At 37.0% G+C, this 24,022-nt stretch overlaps 3 protein-coding genes and 1 pseudogene across 3 annotated transcripts; 2 read left to right on the forward strand and 2 right to left on the reverse strand.

The window, feature by feature from the left end:
• Positions 1-20: 20 nt before the first annotated feature.
• Positions 21-4,958, reverse strand: LOC113704119 (amine oxidase [copper-containing] gamma 2). The gene is made up of 5 exons (XM_027225788.2): positions 4,196-4,958; positions 2,550-3,220; positions 1,811-1,924; positions 930-1,477; positions 21-421 (listed from the first exon to the last, which is right to left on the reverse strand). The coding sequence occupies exons 1-5, from the start codon at positions 4,830-4,832 to the stop codon at positions 211-213; spliced, it is 2,181 nt and encodes a 726-aa protein (XP_027081589.1). The 5' UTR covers positions 4,833-4,958; the 3' UTR covers positions 21-210.
• Positions 4,959-10,742: 5,784 nt separating this feature from the next.
• Positions 10,743-14,738, forward strand: LOC140012838 (uncharacterized). The gene is made up of 8 exons (XM_072061167.1): positions 10,743-11,437; positions 11,620-11,747; positions 11,851-12,486; positions 12,603-12,856; positions 12,994-13,167; positions 13,368-13,683; positions 13,798-14,063; positions 14,151-14,738. Exons 1-8 carry the CDS (start codon positions 10,743-10,745, stop codon positions 14,736-14,738), a joined length of 3,057 nt encoding a protein of 1,018 aa, XP_071917268.1.
• A 5-nt stretch (positions 14,739-14,743) lies between these two features.
• Positions 14,744-16,010, forward strand: LOC113704980 (uncharacterized). The gene is made up of 2 exons (XM_027226844.1): positions 14,744-15,268; positions 15,351-16,010. Exons 1-2 carry the CDS (start codon positions 14,744-14,746, stop codon positions 16,008-16,010), a joined length of 1,185 nt encoding a protein of 394 aa, XP_027082645.1.
• Positions 16,011-16,105: 95 nt separating this feature from the next.
• Positions 16,106-21,035, reverse strand: LOC140012885 (amine oxidase [copper-containing] gamma 2-like; annotated as a pseudogene).
• Between the last annotated feature and the right edge of the window lie 2,987 nt (positions 21,036-24,022).

Consider the following 24,022-nt stretch of genomic DNA (forward strand, 5'->3'; position numbering starts at 1 on the left):
ACAAGTTATTGATACAAAGATTATCAAATGAGAATCCAGTTTTATTGATACAAAAACCTGCTATTATTATCTTGAATGCCAAATCATCAGAAGAGATTGTCAATGCATCCTCATCAAGTGACAAAATCTGACTTCAGATACAAATAACAATCTTTAGCTCGCGAGATGTTTATGTATGTACACAGTTGAGAAGGAAAGAACAGTCCATTGTTAAGCAGAAGCGGCAGCATTGCAAATTGGCAGATCCTTTTCAACATTAGGAGGGATGTTGAGAATAGGATTACTCTCAAAAAAATTGACTGGCTTTAGGTCAAAGCTTGATGACACGGTTGGCATGATGGGAAAGTCCTCTTGACATGGAACATGATGGAAACCTAATGTATACCACAGCACTATGTCCTTGTTCTCAATTGGTCGATTTCTGCAAGCAAAAGAAAGAGAATGCAACTCAGAAATTTGAGAGTTAAAATAAAAATCTTCAGTAAATAACACTTTTTTCTCGAGGCACTACTAGAGAACCTTCCTTTTTGGGTTCCAAGTGAAAGGCAAATAATTGCTAAGAATTCAGTTATTTTTTATATGTAATATACTAACAAGTTTTTGGTCTAATTATAGAAAATGCTACAGTCAAAAGAAAAAATTGAGATGCAATAAGACCTTTCCCTTGCCATTATGTTTAGTGACAGAAAAGTTTAGAGTGGACGCAGAGAATTAACATTAAGTTTGACCTTGCTTCTATGTTTTTTCCCCGATCCGACAGGTCACAGAACTAAAGCTTTGCAAAAACTTTAGTTTTCAAATTTTGTGATATTATCGGAGAAAATAAATCCGTTCTAATCTTAGTCTTTGCCGTTTCTTCTTCCAATTCCCTCAAGACAATAATATCTGCATAAGAACTTGTTCATAATAGGACTATCTTGGGATTTTACCTGTTAGACCATACCGCAAGTGTATCGTCACCCTGACTCTGATAAACGAACGAGCCACCAGCCCATTGCTCTTTCTGATTATATGGAGTTACCCAAATCTGGTTATTCGTAAATGCTCCCCTCTTTTGAGGAGGATCATCGAGGTCAAGCAGACTAGCTGCTGTGCCAGAAGCAACCACCTTATACCCAACAGGGTTTCCCACTCTTGTTTTCTTGGATGGATTGATAACATGGAATTCCGCCGGATCATAGAGCTTGAGCTTTATTTGTGCATCTTTCTCAGTCTTAGCAACATTCTTGACAGCTTTCAAGTAGCTCCTTCTTGGTGACACTTTCGGTGGATTGTTCGACCTCTCGATATTTACTTTCACAAAGGAATTATTGGAGCCATCCACATCCATGTCGAGGTAGAATGCAACGTAGTGATCATGAATGACACCAATAACATTTTCGGACAATAGTGTTCCAAAAAGATTTTCCTGTTGGTTCACCTGATTCATGTGTACATAGGAAGTGCCCTTCACCATCAATATACCACTCAGTCCAACCTGTGATCAATTATCCAAAGAAAAAACCAAAACTTCATCAGACTTGGTGGATGTTGAAATTGGAGAACCTTCTGGCACCATTTGTCAGTCTAATTCCACTTTTTTGTCAGTCATTTTCAAAGGAATATCTCACAAGTAGCTAACTGTATATGGATCAGGCCTCAATTATTGGGCCAATTTGTCTCCAATAGCAGGTAAGTAACTAATATCCTTTGCATGATTGAGGTTATTAATACATGTTTAGGGGACGCCATCTTGGGCGGCGGTGTGCAAACTTGTCATCATAGGCTCATAGGCATATAAATTTACGAGTAAAAGCGATTAAAATCTTACCTTGACTCTGATAAGTCCATCCATTTGAAACTCCCAATCCACAATGTAGTCATAGTTTGCCACTGATGCTGCCATTCTCACCACTAAGGTCACCTTCGGTCTTGCCTCTCTGATCTGCCCAAAAATAATAATAATAATAATAATAATAATCAATGAGCATAATTATTTCCTAACTCGATGGCCTAAGAGAGATCAATATCTCATCACACAACCAAATATCCTAGCCATTATTTTTTCATCAAACCAATTTCCCACCTTGTCCATTCCTTCCAATATTTTCAAATAATCAACTAAAGTATACAGAGCTACCATTGACTACTTGTTTTCAATCTCAAGAAATGATATGCTGACTTGTTAGTGGGTGTTTACTTTTGTAAATGTAAAAATTGTACCCCTAATTTCTTCAGCTAATTTTCATACTAGCAGAAAAGTTAAAAAAATTGGTTCTATATACTCTTAGGCACAACCCATCACACAAAGGTTGGTAGTCTAGTGGTTGGATGCGCTGCTCCACGGTACAAGTAGACACATGTCATAAACATATATATATATATATATATATATATGTATTCATCATAGTAAAAAAAATTTGTTACGTGTAACTTAGAATCAATCGATGTCCATTATTTTAGCGTTATAACATGTTTCAATGTTGGCACAGAAAAAAAAAACACACACACACATATAGCGAAAGCAATTTTAATGCATATAAAAATAAAAATACGTAGGAAATGATTACCCCCATTCCGGTAATTGGACTCTCGGAATGACGCCAACCAATATCACCTCCATAGCTTTCGAATACACAAACCATATTAGATCGGACGTATGGAGTTCCATCAGCAGCTGGAAACACACCATCCATATAATAGGCATTACGCGGACAATCATTAAGCGGGTCAAGAGGCATGGCCTGGAGCCCAAACCCGTATTCACCAGCATCCATATACGTTTTAAAGTACCATGCATCAGTGGGGTCCATGTATGGCACAAACAGTTCTGATGAAAAGCCTTTGTACATCACATCCCTCATCACCCCAGTACCCGGGTCCCTGACCTTGGCCCGAGAAACGATCACTCCAGCTCTTGGGTCGGGTTTGAGGTGAAATTCCCAGTTTGCCCATTTCACTAAGTGATCATCCTCTATAGTGTAACTTGGACCTTTTGGCTGCTCAATAGATATTGGGTTTATTAGGCTTTGATGGTAATTTTGGGCTGAAAAGCGGTACTCCGTATTGGCAGCCTTTGGTATTGGTATGTTCCTGCCCTTATCAGTAATTTCCACCACTTCTTTAGTGTCCAAATCAAGAAGCACTGTTAGACCCTCAATCGGCCTCATGTAGAAGTTTGCAGTGTCTTTCATAGAATAGCATTGCACTTTAATCAACCTTCTCTTCTCCTCACTCTTGCCTACCAAAATTGCAAATATATATATATATATATATATATATATATATATATATATATATATGTTAAACACGACTTTGTAATACTAGCTTTTAAATGATTAAAGACTATACAAACTTTGAAAGTAAGGTTGAAATAACTTACCACCTATAATTATTAACTACAAGAAATTGGCGTGATGTTCACATCGCACATGCATAGATATCTACCACCAATTGACCTTAGGGTGTGTGCGATAAGATTAAAATCTGAAATTTGAATTCTAAATTTGTTAAATTACTGAATTATTAATTATTAATTTGATACATTTGATTGTATATCATATTAAGTGATAAGTAAATAACTTATCATTTATTTTTTTTAAGCAAGTTTTGTCTAGAAAATCTAATATCAATTAATTAATTTAAATATTTTATTTTTTATTATCAAACCCGTCTAAATAAATTAATATCTGAACTTATTCGATTTAAGTGTTGAATTGAGTTATCAAACAAATCCTTATTATAAAATTTTAAGGTGCAAATTATACTTACTAAACCAGACTTGATCCAACGGTTCAACCAGCATGACCGACCACCTAGTCAGTCCGGGTTCTTATTAGATTGGAATCATCGTTTAGGACAGTAACCCATGGACTAGTCAAAAATTCGCCGATTCTACTGTTAAAAAGTCCAAAAAAATTGGTTGGTTCAACCATTAGACACACGGTTGAACTGCTAACCATTAAATCAATTGTCTTCTCAGATCGATGTCCAAACCAGCTTTAGTAACTCTGGTGTAAAGTGTGCGAATGATATAGAATCTGTTCAAAAAAAAAAAAAAAAAAAATACTGTGTCGTGCCATCCGTCCATTTTTTTAAAATATTTTGTAAATATTAAAATTCATGAAAAATAACGTTTAAATTAGCTCATGTGACACGTCTTAGCAGAAATGTGTTGAATGAAAAATTTTCCACAAACAAGAAAACAATTGCTTACCAAACCATCCACTGGAAATTGGCAAACATGCGAGGTCAGCTAAATCAACTCCGCGCTCAATAATCGTACGGTTAAAATCAGCGTTGGCCAGAGGGGCCCAGGTGGACGAAGTCATATCCTCAACAGTCATAGTCGGGTAACCCGAATGAGGACCTGTTTCATGGAGGATCACTTTGCTAGTCTCGAGCTCAACCGTGAGCACGTGTGAGACCCTACTCACACGTGCGACGACCGAAGCTTTTCTAGGCGGAAGCGGGTCTCCCTTCTGCCACGTCAGGACAAGCTGTTTGTCGGGCTCGTCCAGAACGACTGAATGCAGAGCATAGTTTGAGTTCCTGAACAGGTCATGGGATTGGATGACTTTTTTGACCTTGTTCAGCTCCGGGATGGTCAGAGGGTCGAGGGGATGGTGGGGGACGGCGGTGGAGTGGCGGCGGAGTTTAGAGTCGGAGGGGAATTGAATGACATGTGGGTTTTTGAACTGGAAGCGGTTCTTGGAGGAGGTGCACCAGGGAGAGTTGGTGGTGCAGCCTAGCGAGTTTGATGGTGGATAAGGAAGGTTGGATATGGTGAAAAACAAGAGGATTATGATGCCACAGAGAAAGAATAGATTGCGAAGGAATTTTTTTCCTTCCATTAGGCTTACTTGGGTAGCAGCTAGTGGAGTGAACTGAGTGGTGGCCGGGGCTAATGAGATAGCATGACCAGCAGCCAGGGAGTAGGATATATTATATATAGTGGGCTTATTGTGTTAGAAAAATCATTTTTGAATCTTGTTCTTGGTACACGAATGGTGTTAAAATTTTGTACAGCCTTAGACGGTTTGGAAGAACGGTGCTACTGCTAAAAATAATGGCGTTTTGAGTGGAGATGCTGGCTAAATATCATCTCATAAGTTTAAGAGCTAAGTTGTCAGTATTAAAAATAATTTCAGCAAAAACTTTAATGTGATGATTTTAAAATATTTTTTGTATTTTTAGGAAGTAAAATATGATTTTATATTATGAACTATAAACTAAATAAAGAGGTAAATAAGCATTTACGAGAAACATGCCTCCAAACAACATATTTAAGTACTTAATAAGTTTTTTTATTAAACATTTTTATTAAATAAAATATTTTTTAATAAGTCATCTAAATTTAGATAGGACATTTAATTTAGAAATTTACACTTGTAAACCGTGTGATGGTATGCGATAATCACATAATTTTTCTTGCTTCATCGTGTGATAGTCACCGTCACTTCTATATCGTTGTGCGACATCATATCGCTCTAACAATGGAATCAATCACATGACTTCGAGATTGACGTATAAGTCAAGTCTATCATAATATATTTGGCACAAAGTCCAACAAATCAAGCACCGCTAGGACTGTTATCGAGTCCATTTAAGTTCGAAACAGTACACTACTTAAATGAAAATACTTCGACTCGAACTAGTCAAATTTCTCATGGTTTGTGGTCGAATTCAAGTTCAGTCAAATCGATTTCAATTGAGTTTAATTGAGCTCAATCAAATTTTACAACTCCATTTTTTTTGTAAATTTCATAATTTTATAATAAATAATTAAAATTTATATTATAAAAACATTACTTGATAAAGTTAGACTAGTACTCGAATTTTAATTTTTTCTACTCGATTACTTCATCAAATAATTGATCTTAACTCGAATTTGGTCACTGACGAATTAAAGTTGAATCTTTGATGGAACTATTTGATGGAACTACTCGTAAGTTCAAGTCAAATAATTTGATTACTTTATACCCCTACCAAGCATCTTGCACAAAGCAAATAAAAAGTTAAACAGATATTTTGACTTTTATTGGATACACTAAATTGAGCTTGACGCACGTAAAATCTGTCGCGTGGTGCTACACTTATTCCTTTTTCACAAGCGTGCGGCTTATCTAGCAAAGCACTTATAGAGTTGGAGTTGGAGTTGAACCGTTCATTTAATTACGTGCATTCTTTGTAGAGTTGGAGTTGTATGTCACACTAAGAGCATCCACAATGTTATTACATCTTGTGTAGTGTTGTTACATCAGCATTTCACTTTCTCCTCTTTTATTACACTTTCACTCATAATGGATTACACTCCATAGGATGTAATAGCATGGGTTCACAATTAAATCAAATATTTATTTTAATAATGCATAACTCATATCCCATGAATAGATAAAGTAATTTTTAAAAATAATTTTGTTATTTTTAAAAAATAAAGTACTAATGGGAAATTTGAAAATTTTTGGGGGTTTTGATTTTGTGAGGATGATGAATTTTCTACATTTGGAGCATTTAACATATTTGTAAAACTACTAAAATTTTCATCCATAATCACAAAAAATGAATTAAATGAGTGAGAGAGTAAAAGAAATAATAGAGTAAAATAGTGGGATATATTTTAAAAAAAAGTATTGTGTGTTTATATAGAAGGCTAAAATGTATTGTGTGCTGGCAAATTTACCGTTGAAGCAAAAATTAAATGTAACGGTTGGTGACTAGAATTAGTTTACATTTAATCATGGGTCTCATCTTCTAAGAGATTACATGCATCATATCCATGATACGTGTAATCTCCATGACACGGCGGTGTAATGGCCCTCCATTACACCCGCGCTGCCGTTGCTCTAATTAATTGTAGTTCAATTCTCCAGCTACTAATAAGATATCTTAGCGTCTTAAGGTAGTCATGTAGGATACTAAGATCCCTTACTTATTCAACAAAAGCATGATGGGGTAGGATGGATATTCAAGAATTCACGAATTACGAAGCTCAGGGAACAATGGTAATCTGCTTCCCCGGGTAAATAAACTGATGGTTCATTGCTTAAAACTGGTAACTTCGAGAATATTTGATTAAATTTCAAAATTTTTTTTTTTTTTTTTAAAAAAGAGATGTATCCAACTGAACTTATTCATTGATCATAATTACCGTCCAAGGACTCCACTTACAAGATTAATCACCTCTTCAAAATCTTGAATTTAATGCACCCTTATTTTTCCAAATCCAACTCATGCATGGAGTGGCGACCTTGAATTGGCTTCAGGGTGAGGCTCTTCATCACGATTGCTACCCAATGGCGAATCGTAGAAGCACGCATTTGACTGTTATTAGATTACAGTTTATACCATAAAATCACTCATAACGAGCCTCTAATCCACCCCACTTAAAAAGCAAGTGTCGGACAGCCAATTTTGATTGGCAAGTTCTTGTTGGTCTTCGAAGCTGAATGCACCAAAAGAGATGCCAGCATCACCATCCCATTTATTTCCCTACCCTTTGGTATACGTATGGAATCCTTGGTGATAAGATACGAGATTATATACCAGATTCACTGCTTATTTTTGCATAACTATTTGGATAAGTTGTCATCCTCTTCGGAATTTTTGCGTATAAGTTGAGTTCTGAGGTGGATCACCAGCTATTTCATTTATTTTATTTTTGCCCTTTTTGCTAAAGTTTGATCCATGAAAGACTAGTACTAGTACCTTTTCTCTTGCAGTGAGTGTGGACTGCAATTTTGTTCTTATATTATGTCGGGGGAATCTCGAAATTAGGGTGCCCAAGATCAGACGCAACTCCAAGAAATATCTCACGCCCAAACGACAGAGAAGGTGAGTCATGACTAATTACTAATAAATGGATGAATAAACTATTTAATAATTGATTGATGCCTGACTGATTGTACTTTTTTGCTTGAAATATTGTGGCTCAGATTGAGACTGTTGGAATCAGCATCTGAATGGATCTCAAGATTCCGGTACCTGTTTAATTTTCATTGGGGTGATTTCAAAAATCTCGGCTGAGGTTTCTGACAATTGCAACTATCTTCCTTAAAGTTTAAAATGTTATGAAAATCTCCACTAAAAGGTATGTTTTAATAACAATTTGTGATGTAAGCGAAACAATGTCCACTGAATACTCTATATTTACCTATCAGATTTGTAAAACAAATCCAAATAGTAAAAGAAGCCAAATATGACCATTACTTGATAGATAAAATTTTCCAAGTAGTTATTTGCAGGAAAAATTGAACCACGTCTTGAAGGCATCATTTTTGTGCTTGGACATTTTTTTTTAGTTAAATAATTTGTTAAGATACTCTGTTTAACAATTGCATTCCTATTAGTTCATCAGTTCTTTATAGAATAGAGCAAAAAATTCATCCAAGGATTTGAGAATGTAAAATAATGTATTAGATAAGATGATATTAGAACTTTTCGATAAAGAAGCGTTAGTGAGAATGAGTTCCCTTTTTTCTTTTAAACTCACTTTTTATTTAAGATTTGTAGAGTTTGTGAAGGTTGTTATAATTTTTTCATAATATTAAGAGAGGTAAGTATAATTTTTCAAACTTTAGAAGAAGTAACACAATTGGAAGAAACATTATGAGAGGTTTCCGAAATTATTTCATTTGTTTAGATTCCATATGGACCACAACAAAGACCATATCAACATGCATGTCGGGACTCCGACATCATTGGCGACGAAGCGCTCCAAATATTTGAATACTAGATTAGTTGGGATAGTTTTGTAAAAAAAAAAAATAGTATTATTTTTTTTAATATAATATATATAAGATAAAAAAAATGTGGTTGAAAATTTGTTGAAGATGCAAACAAAAAAAATTTGGCAAATAATCACCGCCCAAACAAACCTTGAAAGCTTTGGCATGTCATACTTTTTGGGCTTCCCCTTTGAAAACTTTGATTTGACTCCATCATTTACTGGCGTGATGTTCACAAAAAAAAAATATTTTGAAAAGAATGTTCACAAAATTAGTGACATCTTTTATGTTGGATTCCAACTCCAATCAGAATCAATTTGTTGTCATGTATGTCTAGGATTGTTTCTATTTGATTATTTGATTTACTTGGACTATGATCTAATACATTCTTAAAAAAAAAAAAAACTCAAATTAAGTAAATAGATCTCAGGGGAGTTGGAAGGGTGGTGGGAAAGGGGAGGAGGGAGGAGAAGAGGGGCGGCGGCAGTAGTGGTTGGTGATGGTGGGTGGTGAGTATAGAAGGTGGGTGGAAAAAAAAAGAGGCAGCAAGAATTATTTTATTTTATTTTATTTGCTTTGTTTAAGTGCATATTGTGTATTGATTGCATGGATTAAGTATTTTTGGAAGTGTTTTTTAAATGTGATAGTGTAGATTCCAAAAACAAAAAAAAGACAAATCCAAATAGACCTTTAGTTTTCATTGATGGTTTCATACCAGAAAAATCGTTTAAAACATCTCTTATATTTTCGCGAAAATATGAATCTCACACACTACTAGCCCCTATAATTGTTTTTTTGCCAGGTCACTTAACCTCAGCTTCGTCTCTTAGCTACTCTCTCCTAAAGTTGCTTCTTGTTCAATTATGCCATTTCTGTATTTGCAATTTGTTTTGGCTGATATCATCGAGGGCCGTCTGAATTTGAATACCTTTAGGCTTTTAGCTCGAGTCCATTCATGAGAGAAATATAATATGGTAACAAATTTGTCCATCCAACCATCCTCTAATATTTGGCAATCACATTCTCTTAACAGCTGCCAAACCTTAAGTAGATGATGGTGGGATACAATTTCTCATAATTGTCTTCGCCGAAAGCTCACCTATTCTGCATTTCCTAGCAACATTTCGTGGAAACAACTAATTGATTCCCCCGGGGAGTGTAGCTCAAAAATACATGAGGTAAAATGATTAGGAGTCTCTCGAAATGAGAGCATTTTCTCTCTCTACGTAGAGAGTAAATTCCCCCTTGTGGGTGTTTGAAACTACCAAAATTCAAATTACCCGCACTTATTCTTTCCCAATAATTTCAACTTTTTCCACTGAAAGCATTGATCCTCCTTGCATTCAACAAACAATGATGAAACTGTGATGCATTTATGATGATTACTGATCTGTTTACTCACGATCCTCTTCAAATGGCTCGCTCAGCTTCATTTTGGTCCAGGTAGCTTGGTCTCTCGTAGGTAATCAGTAGGTTTAGCTCGGTCAGATCTAGTTGTTTTTCCTTGAATAATCTTCTTTTAGCTTGCTAATTGTTCCTTTCAGCTTCGTCTTCGTTCCGTTTGTAGTGCTTTCCATTCTGTTTGTGTTTTCTGTATATTTCTCTGTGTCTGTTGAGTATTTTGAACAGCTAGCTACTTTAGCTTCAGAGACAAGTCTCCAGTCTGAGCATCGCTTTGTAATTGCTTTGAGCTAACTGATAAGGAGGCTAATGGTATTCAGCTCGAAGGGGAGAAGTGTTTCAAGGAATAAAGGAATGTAAAATGAGTATCATTGGTAAAGTGGTGGGGGAAAAAATGTGAACATATCTGGAATTAAAAGTTTTTCCAGCAATATGTGGTCGTTTGCCAAAAACCTGAGAGTCATTGAGATTGGAGTGAATATGTTCCAGTTCATCTTTAGTAATAGGTATGATATGGATAGGATCCTTAATGATAGACCTTGGGTTTTCGATAATCTTCCTTTGGTGCTTCTACCTTAGAGGAAAGGGATTGAACTTGATACAAAGGCTTTTTCTAAGACATGGATTTGGGTCGAAATGTGGAATTTACCACTTCATTGGGTTACCAAGGAGATTGGGAAGAGGATTGGGGGAGTTTTCAATAAGGTTGGAGAGGTAACAATTTCGCCAGGAGGGAAGAAAGAAGGCAAGCACCTGAAAGTTTTGGTGGAATTGGATCTAAACCATCCTATTCTTAAGGGCTCTACAGTTAGGATGGGGGGTGAAACTAAGTGGATCGAGTTTAGGTATGAGAAATGCCCTGACTTCTGTTATTGTTGTGGGATTATAGGCTATAATGAGAGAAATTGTAAAGACAATGGTGTGAACATAAGGAAAGAAACACAATATGGAGCGTGGTTGAGAGCCAGCTCTTCCAGAAGTCTAGTTAAGAAATTTAATGAAGCTAAGTCTTCTGAATCAAGCAATAGAGAGGAACAGGGTAGTTCAAGGGACAGTAGGGTGGGTGTTAAACAATTGCTGCTGACTTGGCAAGCTGATGAAAAAAGCAAAAGCATACAAAATGAGGTTGCTAATGGGGGGGATGCAAGGGGAAATGATCATGAGATCCTGGATATGAGTGTTGGGGAGAAAACAGTGGGACCAATAGATTCAGAGGGGGGAGGATCAGATGGGATGGGGGATATACTAAAGGAAGGGGCAAAGGGGGGTAAAAATGAACTGTTAAGGGAAGAATTAAGGGGGGAAGCCTTGAGGAAGTGGAACATATTACTGTAAATGAGGAAGGGAGTAGACTAGTGGACTGTGACTTAATGTGGATTGATGGGAGTGAGGGAGGAATGGGTGAGTAGGGAGGGTTGGAGGGGGGTAAGTTGGAGGCAGAAGGTTCCAAGGTCTCAAAGGGGAATAGGAAACAGGTGTTAGAAAAATATAAGGGGAATAGTGGGTGGAAAAGATTGATTCAGGAGGTGGGAAGGAGGAAGCCTCTTGGAGAGCTTAACTCTGGACTGGAATCTCAGAAATGGGCAAATAAAAGGAAGCAGGATGGCTTAGATGGGAAAGAAAATGAGGGGTTGATGGATGGTAGGCTAAAGAGGGGTAGAAGAATGGTAATAGATATTGAGGGGATCACAATGCTGAAGGTGGTGGAGCCCAACATAAATAGTGCTTCAAAGTCTTTCTGAAGGCTCTGGTGTGAAACTGTCGAGGTGCTGGGAGCCCTTTGACAGTTCCCCAACTAAAGAGATTGCAAATCTCTATTCCCCAGAGGTGATATGCTTGTCAGAAACTAAGAATAGAAAATGTTTCATGAATAAAGTTAGGATGAAGCTGAGGTATGATAAACTGTTTGTAATGGACCCTGTTGGTAGGTCAGGAGGACTGGCTGTCATGTGGAAGAAAGAACTAGCTGTTAGTAAGGTGCTGTTTACTGATTTTTCGATAGAACTACAGATTGAAGGTACTGAGGGTGAGTCTAAGTGGTGGCTCATCTGTGTATATGCCAGTAGTGTAGAGACAGTTAGAGAGCAACAATGGAACATCATCACTAAAAGAAAGGTTTTATGGGAAAAAAACTGGGTGATTGCAAGGGATACGAATGATATTGTTAATAATGATGAAAAATGGGGTGGAATCATGAGGTCTGAGGATAGTTTTAGGAAGTTCAGGAGTTTCATTAAAGTGAATGAGCTGATAGATATAGGTTTTGAGGGTATTCTGTGGACTTGGTGTAACAACTGGGAGGATGAAGGGGAGATTAAAGAAAGACTGGACAGAATTATGGTCAGTAGAGGATGGATGAAGGACTACAAAAAGGCAAAGTGTATACATATCCAAAATGAGGCCTCTATCATTGCATGTTGTTGTTTGATACTGAGCCAGGGGGTAGGAAATGGAAGATGAGGTTCTATTTTGATAGAAATTGGCTTAAAAATCCAGGTGTATGGGAGGTAGTTAGTAAAGCTTGGAGCAAACAACAAATTGGTTCAAGAGATTATAGACTCCAGCTAAAAATAAAGGAGTGTAGAATGGCTCTTCTGGACTGGAATAGGCAGCACAATAGTAATGCTAAGAGGCAAATCCAGAATATAAAGCAGGAACTGAGGGAGCTACAAAGGAGTGGCAAAGATGATAAGGGAGAGAGGAGAAGAGAACTGAGAGGGAAATTGGCTGAGGCTTATAGAAAAGAGGAGGTGTTCTAGAGACAGAAGGCTAGGAGTTGTTGGTTAAAAGAGGGGGATAAAAATACTATAAGTATTTTCATGCCATTGTGGAGGGTAGGAAAAAGAGGAATACTATCTCAGCTTTGTAGAAGAGTGGTGGGGATTAGTGTAAATCTGGGGAGGATAATGAGAAGGAGATAGAGGGGTATTTTAGGGGCCTGTTCACTTCTTCTAATCCTCAGCATTTTGAAACTATTTTGGAAGGAATTCCTCAGATAATTACAAGGCAAATGAATCAAAGACTAGTGAGACCTGTTTCTGAAGAGGAAGTCAGGAAAGCTGTATTCTCCCTTCATCCAAATAAGACACCTGGACCTAATGGTATGACACCTATTTTCTTTCAATAGTTTTGGAATACCATTAAAATTGATCTTATAAATGCTGTCTCTAGCTTTTTTCACTCAGAAAACTTGTTAAGTGCCATAATAGTACCATGATCACTCTCATTCCAAAAGTTGATAATCCTGTTTGTATGTCTCAGTTCAGACCAATAAGCCTATGTAATGTGGTTTATAGGATCATCTCTAAGATTCTAGTTAATAGGTTAAAACCTTTGCTGAAGTATTGCATCAGTGAAAATCAATCTGCCTTTATACCAGGGAGACAGATCCTTGATAATGTCATAGTTACACATGAGTCAATTCATTGTTTGAACAATATGAGGAGTGAATCTAAGGCTTTTATGGCTCTAAAACTAGATATGTCAAAGGCATATGATAGAGTAGAATGGCAGTTTGTGGTGAAAATGATGGAAAAAATGGGCTTCTGTCAAACTTGGATTAAGTGGATATTAAAGTGTATGCCTTCTGTGACTTATTCTTTCAATATAAATGGTGAAAGTAGAGGATTTGTGAAACCATCTAAAGGAATTAGGCAAGAGAATCCCCTGTCTCCTTAACTATTCTTACTAGTTACTGAAGGATTCACAAACCTGTTGAGAAAGGCAATGCAGGAGAAAAGGTTGACTAGGTTCAAAGTGGCTCATGCTTGCCCAGCTTTATCTCACATTTTCTTTGCAGATGATACTCTTATTTTTTGTAAAGCTAATAAGGAGGAGGCTGATGAAGTGATGCAGATTTTGAAGCTATATGGGGAAGCCTCAAGACAGATTGTAAATGTTGAAAAATCTTCTGTTTTTTTTTTTGGAAAGAATGTAGGGGAAGGCAGGAAAGGGGAGGTACTGAGAGGGTTGGGAGGAATGAAGGTAGCACAATAAAGCAAATACTTGGGCCTCCCTATAGTGATTGGAAGACCAAAAAGACAGGTGTTATTTAGTTATATAAAGGATAAAGTTGTGAGCAGATTGGGAGGATGGAAGGAAAAACTCATAAGTCAGGCAGGTAAAGAAGTGATGTTGAAGTCAGTAATTTTGGCCCTTCCTACCTATGCAATGAGCTGCTGTAAGTTGCCAAAGTCTTTGTGTAAGGACATATGTAGAGAAATGGCTAAGTTCTGGTGGGGGGATAGTGAGGAGCAGAAGAAGATTCATTGGATTGAATGGGGGAAGCTGTCTGATGTCAAAGGGAAAGGGAGATTGGGGTTCAGGGATCTCCAATGCTTTAACAAAGCAATGTTAGCTAAACAGCTTTGGAGAGTGTTGACTAATCCTGGACTGCTGGTTAGTAGAGTGATTAAGGGCAGATATTTTAAAGGTTCATCAATTTGGAGAGTGAAGGAAAGAGGAGGTAATTTCTGGATTTGGAAGAGTATTTTGAGTGCCAGGGATTTGCTAAATGCAGGTGTTCATAAAAGAGTTGGTGATGGAAGCTCTATTAATATATGGAAGGATAAATGGATAGTTAACAGTGAGGGTGGAATGGTGCAATCCAAGAAGCAGAAAGGTGTCAGATAGTAAAGATGCAGGAGCTGATTAGCAATGGTAAGTGGAAGATGGACTTGTTGCAGAACATTTTCAATAAGGAAGACTGTGCTAGAATAGGGAGCATCCCTCTGAGTACATGTGATAGTAAGGATAGATTTGTTTGGCCTAGGTCCAACTCGGGGAAATACACTATCAAATCTGGTTATGTGCTGGCTAAGGAGATGTCAAGCAGGAAGGGAGATACACAGGTGGGAGGGGGAAATAGCAGCAGAAATAAGGCAAACTCTGGAGTTTGGAAATTTTTATGGGGTTTGAACATAAAACATAAACTGAAACACTTCATATGGAAGTGCTTAAGGGGAATACTGCCAGTCAATGAGGTGCTGAAAAGGAGAACTGGAAAAGCAGATGACAAATGTGTTGGATGTGGAGAGCAGACAGAAACGTTGGAACACATGCTGTTTTTTTTTGCAAGAATGCTGAATTCATATGGAAAGCTACTCCTATTAGGTGGGATGGTTTGCAGGATTTCAGACACAATTTCTGGCATTGGTGGAATGGTCTTATGGAGGCTCAAAAAAGGGTGAAGGGGAGAGAACATATTGCTCTTACTATAAACATCCTGTGGCAGGTGTGGAACAGTGGAAGGCAAGGAATGGAGTTCAATTCAATAGGGAGAAAAGGTGCCCTGGTCAAACTATAAATAAAGCAGTGCAGGAATGGTTTGAATACAGGAATATAAATTCTGAAGCTGATAGGAGCAAAGGAACTGGGGATGGTACAGCTATGGTAGGTGGCAAATGGACTCCTCCTCCCAAAGGATTTATTAGCATGAATACTGATGTTAGTTTGAACATGCAAGAGAGAAAAGTTGGATGGGGGATAGTGGCAAGAAACGATGATTGTGTCTTGGTTGGAGCCTGGGCAGTGAGTGAAAATAGACTTGGGGATCCGGTTGTGGAAGAAGCTACGGCAATCAGGAAAGCCTTGATCGTTGCAAAGCAGAATGGTTGGGGAAAGATTGTGCTACAGTTGGATTGCAAAACAATAGTTGACAAACTCAACGCAAAGAGTGCAGAACATCTAAGTGTGGGAGTCATTCTGTTTGATATTTTAAAGCTCAGGATGGACTTCGTTGAATGTTCCTTCTCCTTTATCAGAAGGGGAGAGAACTCTGTAGCTCACCATTTGGCTAAATTTGCCTTACACTTGGTAGATGAGAATGTGTGGCAGGAATCATTTCCTGATTGGCTAAGTAGTTTAGCTAGTAAAGATGCAGGAGCACGTACTCCAGCTTTGTAACTTTGAATTGTTTTAATGAGAGTGTTATCGTTTGAAAAAAAAAACTAATTGATTCCCCCGGAAATTATGTTAGCAATTTGCTAGCAAATGTTGAGTAGCGAGGAATTGCCCATTTAGCGTGGCTTTTCACAGGCAATACTGTCAAAGTTACAAAATCATGATATGCATACTCAATACAAAAAGGAGGATTGAGTTGTTGAGTTGATGGTCACTGAGAAGTTGAGGCCCAACAAATTGGCAGGTCCTTCTCGAAATTGGGCATTACTCCAAGAATAGGATTGCTTTTGAAAAAATTGACAGGCTTTAGATCAAAGCTAGAAGACACTGTAGGCATCACAGGAAAGTCCTCCTGGCATGGTACGTGATGAAATCCCAGTGTGTACCACAGCACAATATCCTTGTTCTCAATTGGACGATTCCTGTTTGACATTTAAAAGAGGATCAAGAAAAAGTAAGTACCAACATATTAAAGAAGTCAATGAATGGATGCCCAGAAATTCTTGTTGGAGTTTACAGTGCTATCACCGTATATTTGGAGTTCAAAATTCGATTGTTTTTTATTCCTTTGAAGAAAAATTGAACCGAAGCAGATCCCAGGTAAAGTATTTACCTGTCAGACCAGACAGCAAGTGTATCTTCCCCCTTGCTTTGATACACTAGAAACCCACCAGCCCATTGTTCTGATCGGTTATAGGGAGTCACCCAAATCTATCATTACAAAATAACATTTGAATCGAAACTCGCGATGACCTAATATTTCCAGAAAGATTTTAATACTCGTGATCAAATATATATGATTATTAATTGGCGACACAATCCAATTACTGGTACCTGATTGTTGGTGAAAGCAGCTCGCAATTGTGGGGGATCATCAAGATCTAGAAAACTGGCTGCAGTGGCACGAGGAACCAGTTTGTACCCTGTTGGGATTACCTAATCTAGAAAACCGGGAAGGGTTAATGAAATGAAACTCGGAAGGATCGTAGAGCTTAAGCTTTATTCTTGCATCTTCCTCATTTTTGGCTACTTGTCTTTTGGCCTTCAAGATACTCTTTCTAGGAGATTGTCCCCCCAGATTCTCTTCCTTGACAAGATTAATGTTGACGAAAGAATTGTTTGAGCCATCAATGTCCATGTCCAAATGAAAAGTAATGAAATGATCATGCACAACACCAAGTACGTTTTCTGATACTAGAGGAGTGGACATTTCTACATTTGATGGCACTTGATTGAGATTTTCGTATGGAGTTCCTTTCACCATTAGCATTCCTGACAAGCTCACCTGGACTCGGATTAAACCATCCATTTGAAACTCCCAGTCGAATATGTAATCATAGTTTCCAACTGATGCTGCCATTCTAGCTACAAGAGTTATCTTCGGCCTTGCTTCTCTTATCTGCTCGAAAGTTAGAATCAAATTACTTCATCTACTTCACAGCTACCGATATCAACATTTTGCAGTTATACAATATTGACGCCTTCATGTACAAATTATCCAAGTCAAGGGGCTGAATGAGAATACAGGTTTCGAATATTCCTAAAATTGACACTCGGGAATATTATAGTTAATTACATGTAGTTTTTACTCATGGTCAAAATTTAGTCTATTCACATGGGAAATTTTTCACACAGTAGTAAATTTATAGTTTACTAATGTCATCTACCCACCTTTTTGCCTATTCTTTGGATATTTGTCTTCCAGCGTTACTAGTTATGGTGTGTGTATTCATGGGAACAAACCTGCTGATATGTTAGCCAAACTAGCAGCTAACTTAGATCAGAGATTTGTATGGTAGGATAGTTTGAGTTTATTTCCAAAGTAACCTTCTTTAGAAGAAATATTTACAGTTGCTCTTTCACAAATTATTACCTTTTAATATCTCTTATGCCAGGTAAACTTCTATCTTAAATGTCCTGAGAGCTACAACCTCCTCCTTGTTTTGAGGGATAATTTCACAAACCTCCTCTAAGATTTATGACATTTACATTTAGCTCCCTTCACCTCTAAAAAATTATGCATACCTTTCCTGAATAGTAGTTGTGAGTTTTATTTGGCTGATGTAAGGGAAAAAATCATACTAATAACTCGAATTTTGCTTAAGGAGTTTTTATAGTATTTAAATCAAATTATTCAATGAATACATTCTTGTTTTTCTCCTAGTCTTAAATAGTTTCACCTTAGGCCTAAATCATTTTCTCTATATTCCTTTGGCCAAAGTTACAACTGTATATTTGTGTTTGCAACTGTTTATTAAACTTTGGTCAGAGAAAAAATGAGGACAAACCGAAAGAATGAGAGATGAATCAATTAAAAAGCACGATTAACACTGAAATTTTTGAGACATGGAGATTTGGATTATGGAAAGGATAAGAAAACTTGAATAGGGGAAAAAAGGTGGATTGAAGCTGTAGGAAAGAAATAGCATGGGGTGATACAGTATTGGGTGATGGGCAGATTCTTAGTGATACATTTTTCAAGTTTGACAAGCATTTCATTACTTTTTCCCTTTTTCAAAAAATTGTCACTAGAATATTTTATAAAGTTTGGGAAGATTATTATATCTTAATAAAGCGTGGTAAGTATAATATTTGAATGTAAAGGTGTGCAACATGAAATTATCAGAAATCTTGGAAGGGGTTTCGTAATTATACTTTGTTGTAATACTATTCACCTTTTTCTACCTCGTGATTATTGGTTTTAACATTCGCATTCGAAATGCAAATGCAAAAAGCAAAATTTGAGGATGAAAAATAAAAAAAAACCAAGGCAATAAACATAGGAAAAGACTCTATATTTGATTATTACTAAAATATTATAAAATGATTATAGTACTTCTTTTTCATTTTTTATTAGTAACACTTTTTCTTAAAAAAAAATTAGTGGGGGGGGGGGGAATGGTATGATTTAAAAAGTTAAGAGGGGACAGGGAGATCAAAATTTAGGATCCCAAAGTCTTTGGAGTAACATGATAATATTATTTCTGAAAACCCAATATCGAATCCTATTGGTTTTGATATAAAGGAACTTGGATGATTGAAAAGCTTAAAATATAAAATATTTGTTAACTATAATATCTTATCATTAATCAAATGTGGAATCTTATGTTTGTTACCTATTTTTGCTTTGGATTTGGTATTTTGGTGTTTGAACTTTGAGTATGAACTGAGTAAGATTACTACAATTCATTTAAGTGTGGTCTTCCTCCATTTAAATGGGAGCTTACATGGCATAAAAAAAAGATTAAACCTACTGGAAAAATTTTTTCCAAAGAAGGTTACTTCAGAAATAAACTCCGGACAATTTTCTGTCCTTTTCGGTTAACGCTGTATCTGCTGATTTAAATGAATGAAGTATTGATCTTTTTCCTAAAAAAAAAAAAGTGTGTGCATTCATGAGGTAAAAGACAGTAACAAGAATAACCATGTACCATAGGATAACAATTATGGTAACTCATACCTCAAAACCGTTAGCCACTGGCCATTTGGTCCAGTGGTCATCACTATTAAAGGTGATGCTGGAGGTCAGGGGTTCAATCCCTGCCTCCCACAAATTTGTCACAATATAACTCAAAACCGTTGACCGGGAGCTCTGAATGCCGCCAACCGATATCACTCGAAAATGCAAATCATGTTGGGCTGAATATACGGTCTACCATCAGCATAAACAAATACGCCATCCATATAGTATGAGTACCTAGGACAATCGTTGAGTGGCACAAGTGCTAAGGCCATCGCACCTAGACCAAATTCCCCAGCATCCATGAACGACTTGAAGTACCAATTTTGACAGTAGTCCATATATGGCACAAATAGTTCTGAAGCAAATCCCTTGTACATCACTCCTGAATTCACCAGTCTCAGAATCTGGAACCATGGCTTTAGAGATCACCATCCCAGCTCGCGGGTCTGCCTTAAGGTGGAAAATCCAATTGGCCCATCTGACAATGTGTCCATCCTCAACGGTAAAGCTTGGCCCTTGAGGCTGTTCTATTGAAATTGGATTGACTGGCTGCATTTTTTAAGGCTTGTTTTGTGCCTGATGCCGATAATCAGTGTTCTCAGCTTTAGGCACTGGAATTCCCCGGCCTGAATCCAAGACTTTAAAAATTTTTCGGTTGTCAATGTCCACAATTACGACCAACCCTTCAACTGGCCTCATGTAGAAATTGGGCGTGCCCTGGTTAACAAAGCATTCAACCTTCGCGATACGCCTCCCTTCTTCTTCAGGGCCAAACCATCCAGGGGAAGGTGGGACGCAAGTAAGATCCGGAAACTTCAATCCTCGAGCCATGATGGACTTGTTGAACTCTTCACTAGTTGATGTAATTTGCCTTTATGTCGTCCATGGATAGCATTGCATACCCTGATCCTGGATTTTTTACATGACTTGTGATTTGGCCCAAGTTTAAGTCCACAATGAGTAAATGAACTTCACCATTCAATATTGCAGTTGCAGAAGCTTTCCTTGGTGGGAGGGAATCGCCTTATCTCCATTCCAAGACTTGGGCTTTTCAGGTTCGTCAAGGGATAGAGAATGAACCGATGGAAAGAATGATGTAAATGGTTCATAGGATGAGAGGATGTCTCGGACCCCGTTGAGTGGGTGTGAAGGAGTGTCAGCAGCCAAGTGGTTGGGTTTGGGAATTGGAGTCTCCAGGACTGAGCTCAACTTTGCTTTCCTATTACTAGAATTGCACCAATATGTGACCTTGGAGCATCCTAGGAATCCTGAACTGATTGTTTTGTACCATGAAGTTGCAGATATGAAGGAGAGAACGATGAGGATAATGGAGAAACGGAAACAGGATGGAGGTTCCATTTCTGTCTTTCTTTCTCTGGTTAAAGAAGAGAGTCTAATGAGTTTATATGAGAAGTCAATCCTTCCATAAATGAAAATGGCCCTTTATTCTGTTTTGGAACGAACAACAAACAGACGATGCTTATTACACAAAATGTCCGCAGCAATAACATCTCACCCAACGGAGGAGATGAAATGGACTGTTTGTAACAGGTAATAAAAATAATATAAACAGATAACATCCTATTACGTAATTCCTAAAAAGAATATGGAGCAAGAGAGAGCGACAAATAGGGTATTATAACAGGTCAAGTGGACCAATGCCTTCTGCTTCATAACCAAGGCTGTTTAAAGGATTTAGTTGGACGAGGTCTACAACAACTTAAGCTTCAGTTTTGCCAAATTTCAAATAGCTTGTGGCTCCTCAATTACTCTCCTGAGTATAAAAACTCAGCAAGTTTGTGCAAATAGGAGGGTGATGGCTAAGAATTTTATTGAAGAATTAGTTCAGATATCTTGATGATAAGATCACTAGTGTATTATTGTTCATACCTCCTAGAGTCTAGAATATTGCCAACTAGCTTTCTTCAAGCATCTTGTAATCATTCACAAAAAATGGATATTTTTATTCCACTTGTTTGCTCGCAGCATAATTCTTTCTTGGCTTCGTCGTAGCAAAAAACTTGTAGTAATAATTAAGGAGACGACATACTTTATTTCTGCATTTGAAACTCCTTTGCGCAAGCATGACAAGGCATCTGTCAATTAGAAAGTAATTGATTTTTCGAATTTCAAGGAGCAAAAATCAATTGTTTGTGGCTTTTTTTTTTTTTTACAATTTGTTTGTGTCGAATCATTTCACAAGTACTAAAACCTGTAGTTTTAGTTAGATATAATGAACCTTTTATTCCCTTGAATATTTCAACAACTTTTCTTAGTCAGGTTACTAAACGTGTCAAAGATGGTATATTAAGCATTAAATGCACGAATTTACTAATAAAATGAAAAAAAAAAAAGAAGAGAAAAGCTCTAAATTATGCACAATCACTGCCCACCGGAAAGAAAACTTCAGAACGTTTCTTCTGCTTTTTATTTGAAGAAATGCATCTTCTCAAATTATTATCAACAAAAAATTCATCTCAAATTCTGGATAGCGGTGGAAGCTGTCTATTTTTTCTTTCTTCTTGAAACGGATCCATGAAATGAGCAGAATTTCCTCAAGCCTGAGGCAAGATATATATATGACCATCCTAAATATCTTTGACTATCTCTTATGTTTGAACTTGTATACAAGTGATAGATGGACTATGTCAAATTTTCTTGACAACATCAAAGTATAACATCATAAATTCGAAACAAAACTGACGACACAAAAAATTACCTCAGCAAAGATCGCAAATGTGGCTGACAAAATCAAACATTACATCATTATCGATGGAGGTGGACCTAGCCAAAGGAATGTATTTTGATTAGCAAGATGGTGTGTGTTTGTCTACAATGGAGCATAATAGATAATTAAAACCCATTTATGATTTACGGTATTTTTTGCTAAAAAAAAAAGAAATTTTAGGTGACATAATCAACTTTAAGTATTTCTAAGCATCATTTCATAAATTTAGTAAAAATTTTAATTACGACATATAATTCTTTTGTTTTCCTTTCAGGTTCCTAGGTTTTGTTGTATGAGTATTTGACAGTGGCACATGCACCAAGCTCCCGAGCATGGGTGCATGTATAATGTATTAATGTAGTATTTATGTATTTGTAAAGCCCACAAATGCAATCATACTATTTTTTTCCCCTTTTCTTCTTCCTTTAAGAAAAAATGCACTCGTACCATAAACATCAATTAACAAAATAGTTTCTTTTACGAGAAACATTTACACATTCTTGAGGACATGTACCATTATTATTTCACGAACATATCAGTACTTGCTCAAGGCAATCTTTTTTTTTTTTTTACACGATAAATGCTATATACATCTACTCATACTCTACACTGAGAGAAGAGGAAGGGATGGAGCCAAGGAAATCAATGGGGAATCAGAAGGGATTGAACATCCACTGGACTGGATGGATATACGAACCTTCACCGAATCAAACGGATTTCTTTGTATCTCCTGTAAAATTTTCAGAAAATTCTGAATTAGAATGTAAGTCAAGGGATTCGACCCCTTGATCTACACTTAATAAGAGCCTTAAAGCTCTCAGTGATGACCAACTAGTACTTGCTCAAGGCAATCGCTAGCAAGTTTTAATAATGATTCACTCCGGTGTTTCTTCTCTTCATGTACCTATCACTTTGCATCTTGATTCGGTTGATTTTATGGCTCGGAAACTTGTATAGTGCCAATGAAAGTTCCACCCATGTCCAATAATTGTTTCACTGATTTGATCTGTTCAAAAAAGAAAAGAATATCATATGCAAAGTAAGATTTACGGCTCATGGGAAAATTTATAGAAAGCAATAAAAGCAGAAACGAAGTTTATGGAGCCAATCTTCTTTAAAATCCTGCATTATTACAGCCTTATGCAGCTTTGCCCTTAATCGGCAAGAGAAATGAAGAGTGATATATACATGCGTAAGTGTAACATCGCTTGTCAATTCTCTCAAGAAAACCAAAAGTAGTAGTACTAGTGTAAATTGCAAAAATTGCCGATAAATAGAAAATGAAGAGTGAGCCTTCTCGATAGGATTTTCGATGAAAATCATCCATTCCACTTGGTTTTAATCGTTAGCAAGCAAGTCTCTTTTACGAAATGAAATGTTCCAAAAAGAAAAAGAAAATCTACCCCAGAAACTTTCATATTGGTTATTTTCCTTTTTAGATTATGGAAAAGCAGTTTTGGTTCAAAAATTTGATTGTGTGTATAATTGGAGGAGGTACAGGATTACGAAGTAATGCAGATGCATTGCACTGCGGGACTTGTCAACGACTGCGTGGTGGCTAATTTAATGCATTGCATTGGTTGTTATGATAATGACCAAATTATACACTTCGTCGATTGCAGTAAACGCGACAAAAATATGCATACCAATGACAGCACGACTGCCAGTATTGATTGATTTATGACACTATGGACAGCCCTATCCAAAGTATCCCATCATCACACTCACAAAAACTCCGTACATTACATTGAATTGGAATGCAATTGCTCCCAAACACAACTAATGCAGCTGACCTTGCTGGGAATGTGATTTTATGTACGAAAA

This window comes from Coffea arabica, chromosome 8e (genome assembly GCF_036785885.1).
Source record: "Coffea arabica cultivar ET-39 chromosome 8e, Coffea Arabica ET-39 HiFi, whole genome shotgun sequence".
NCBI classification, from domain to species: Eukaryota; Viridiplantae; Streptophyta; class Magnoliopsida; order Gentianales; family Rubiaceae; genus Coffea; species Coffea arabica.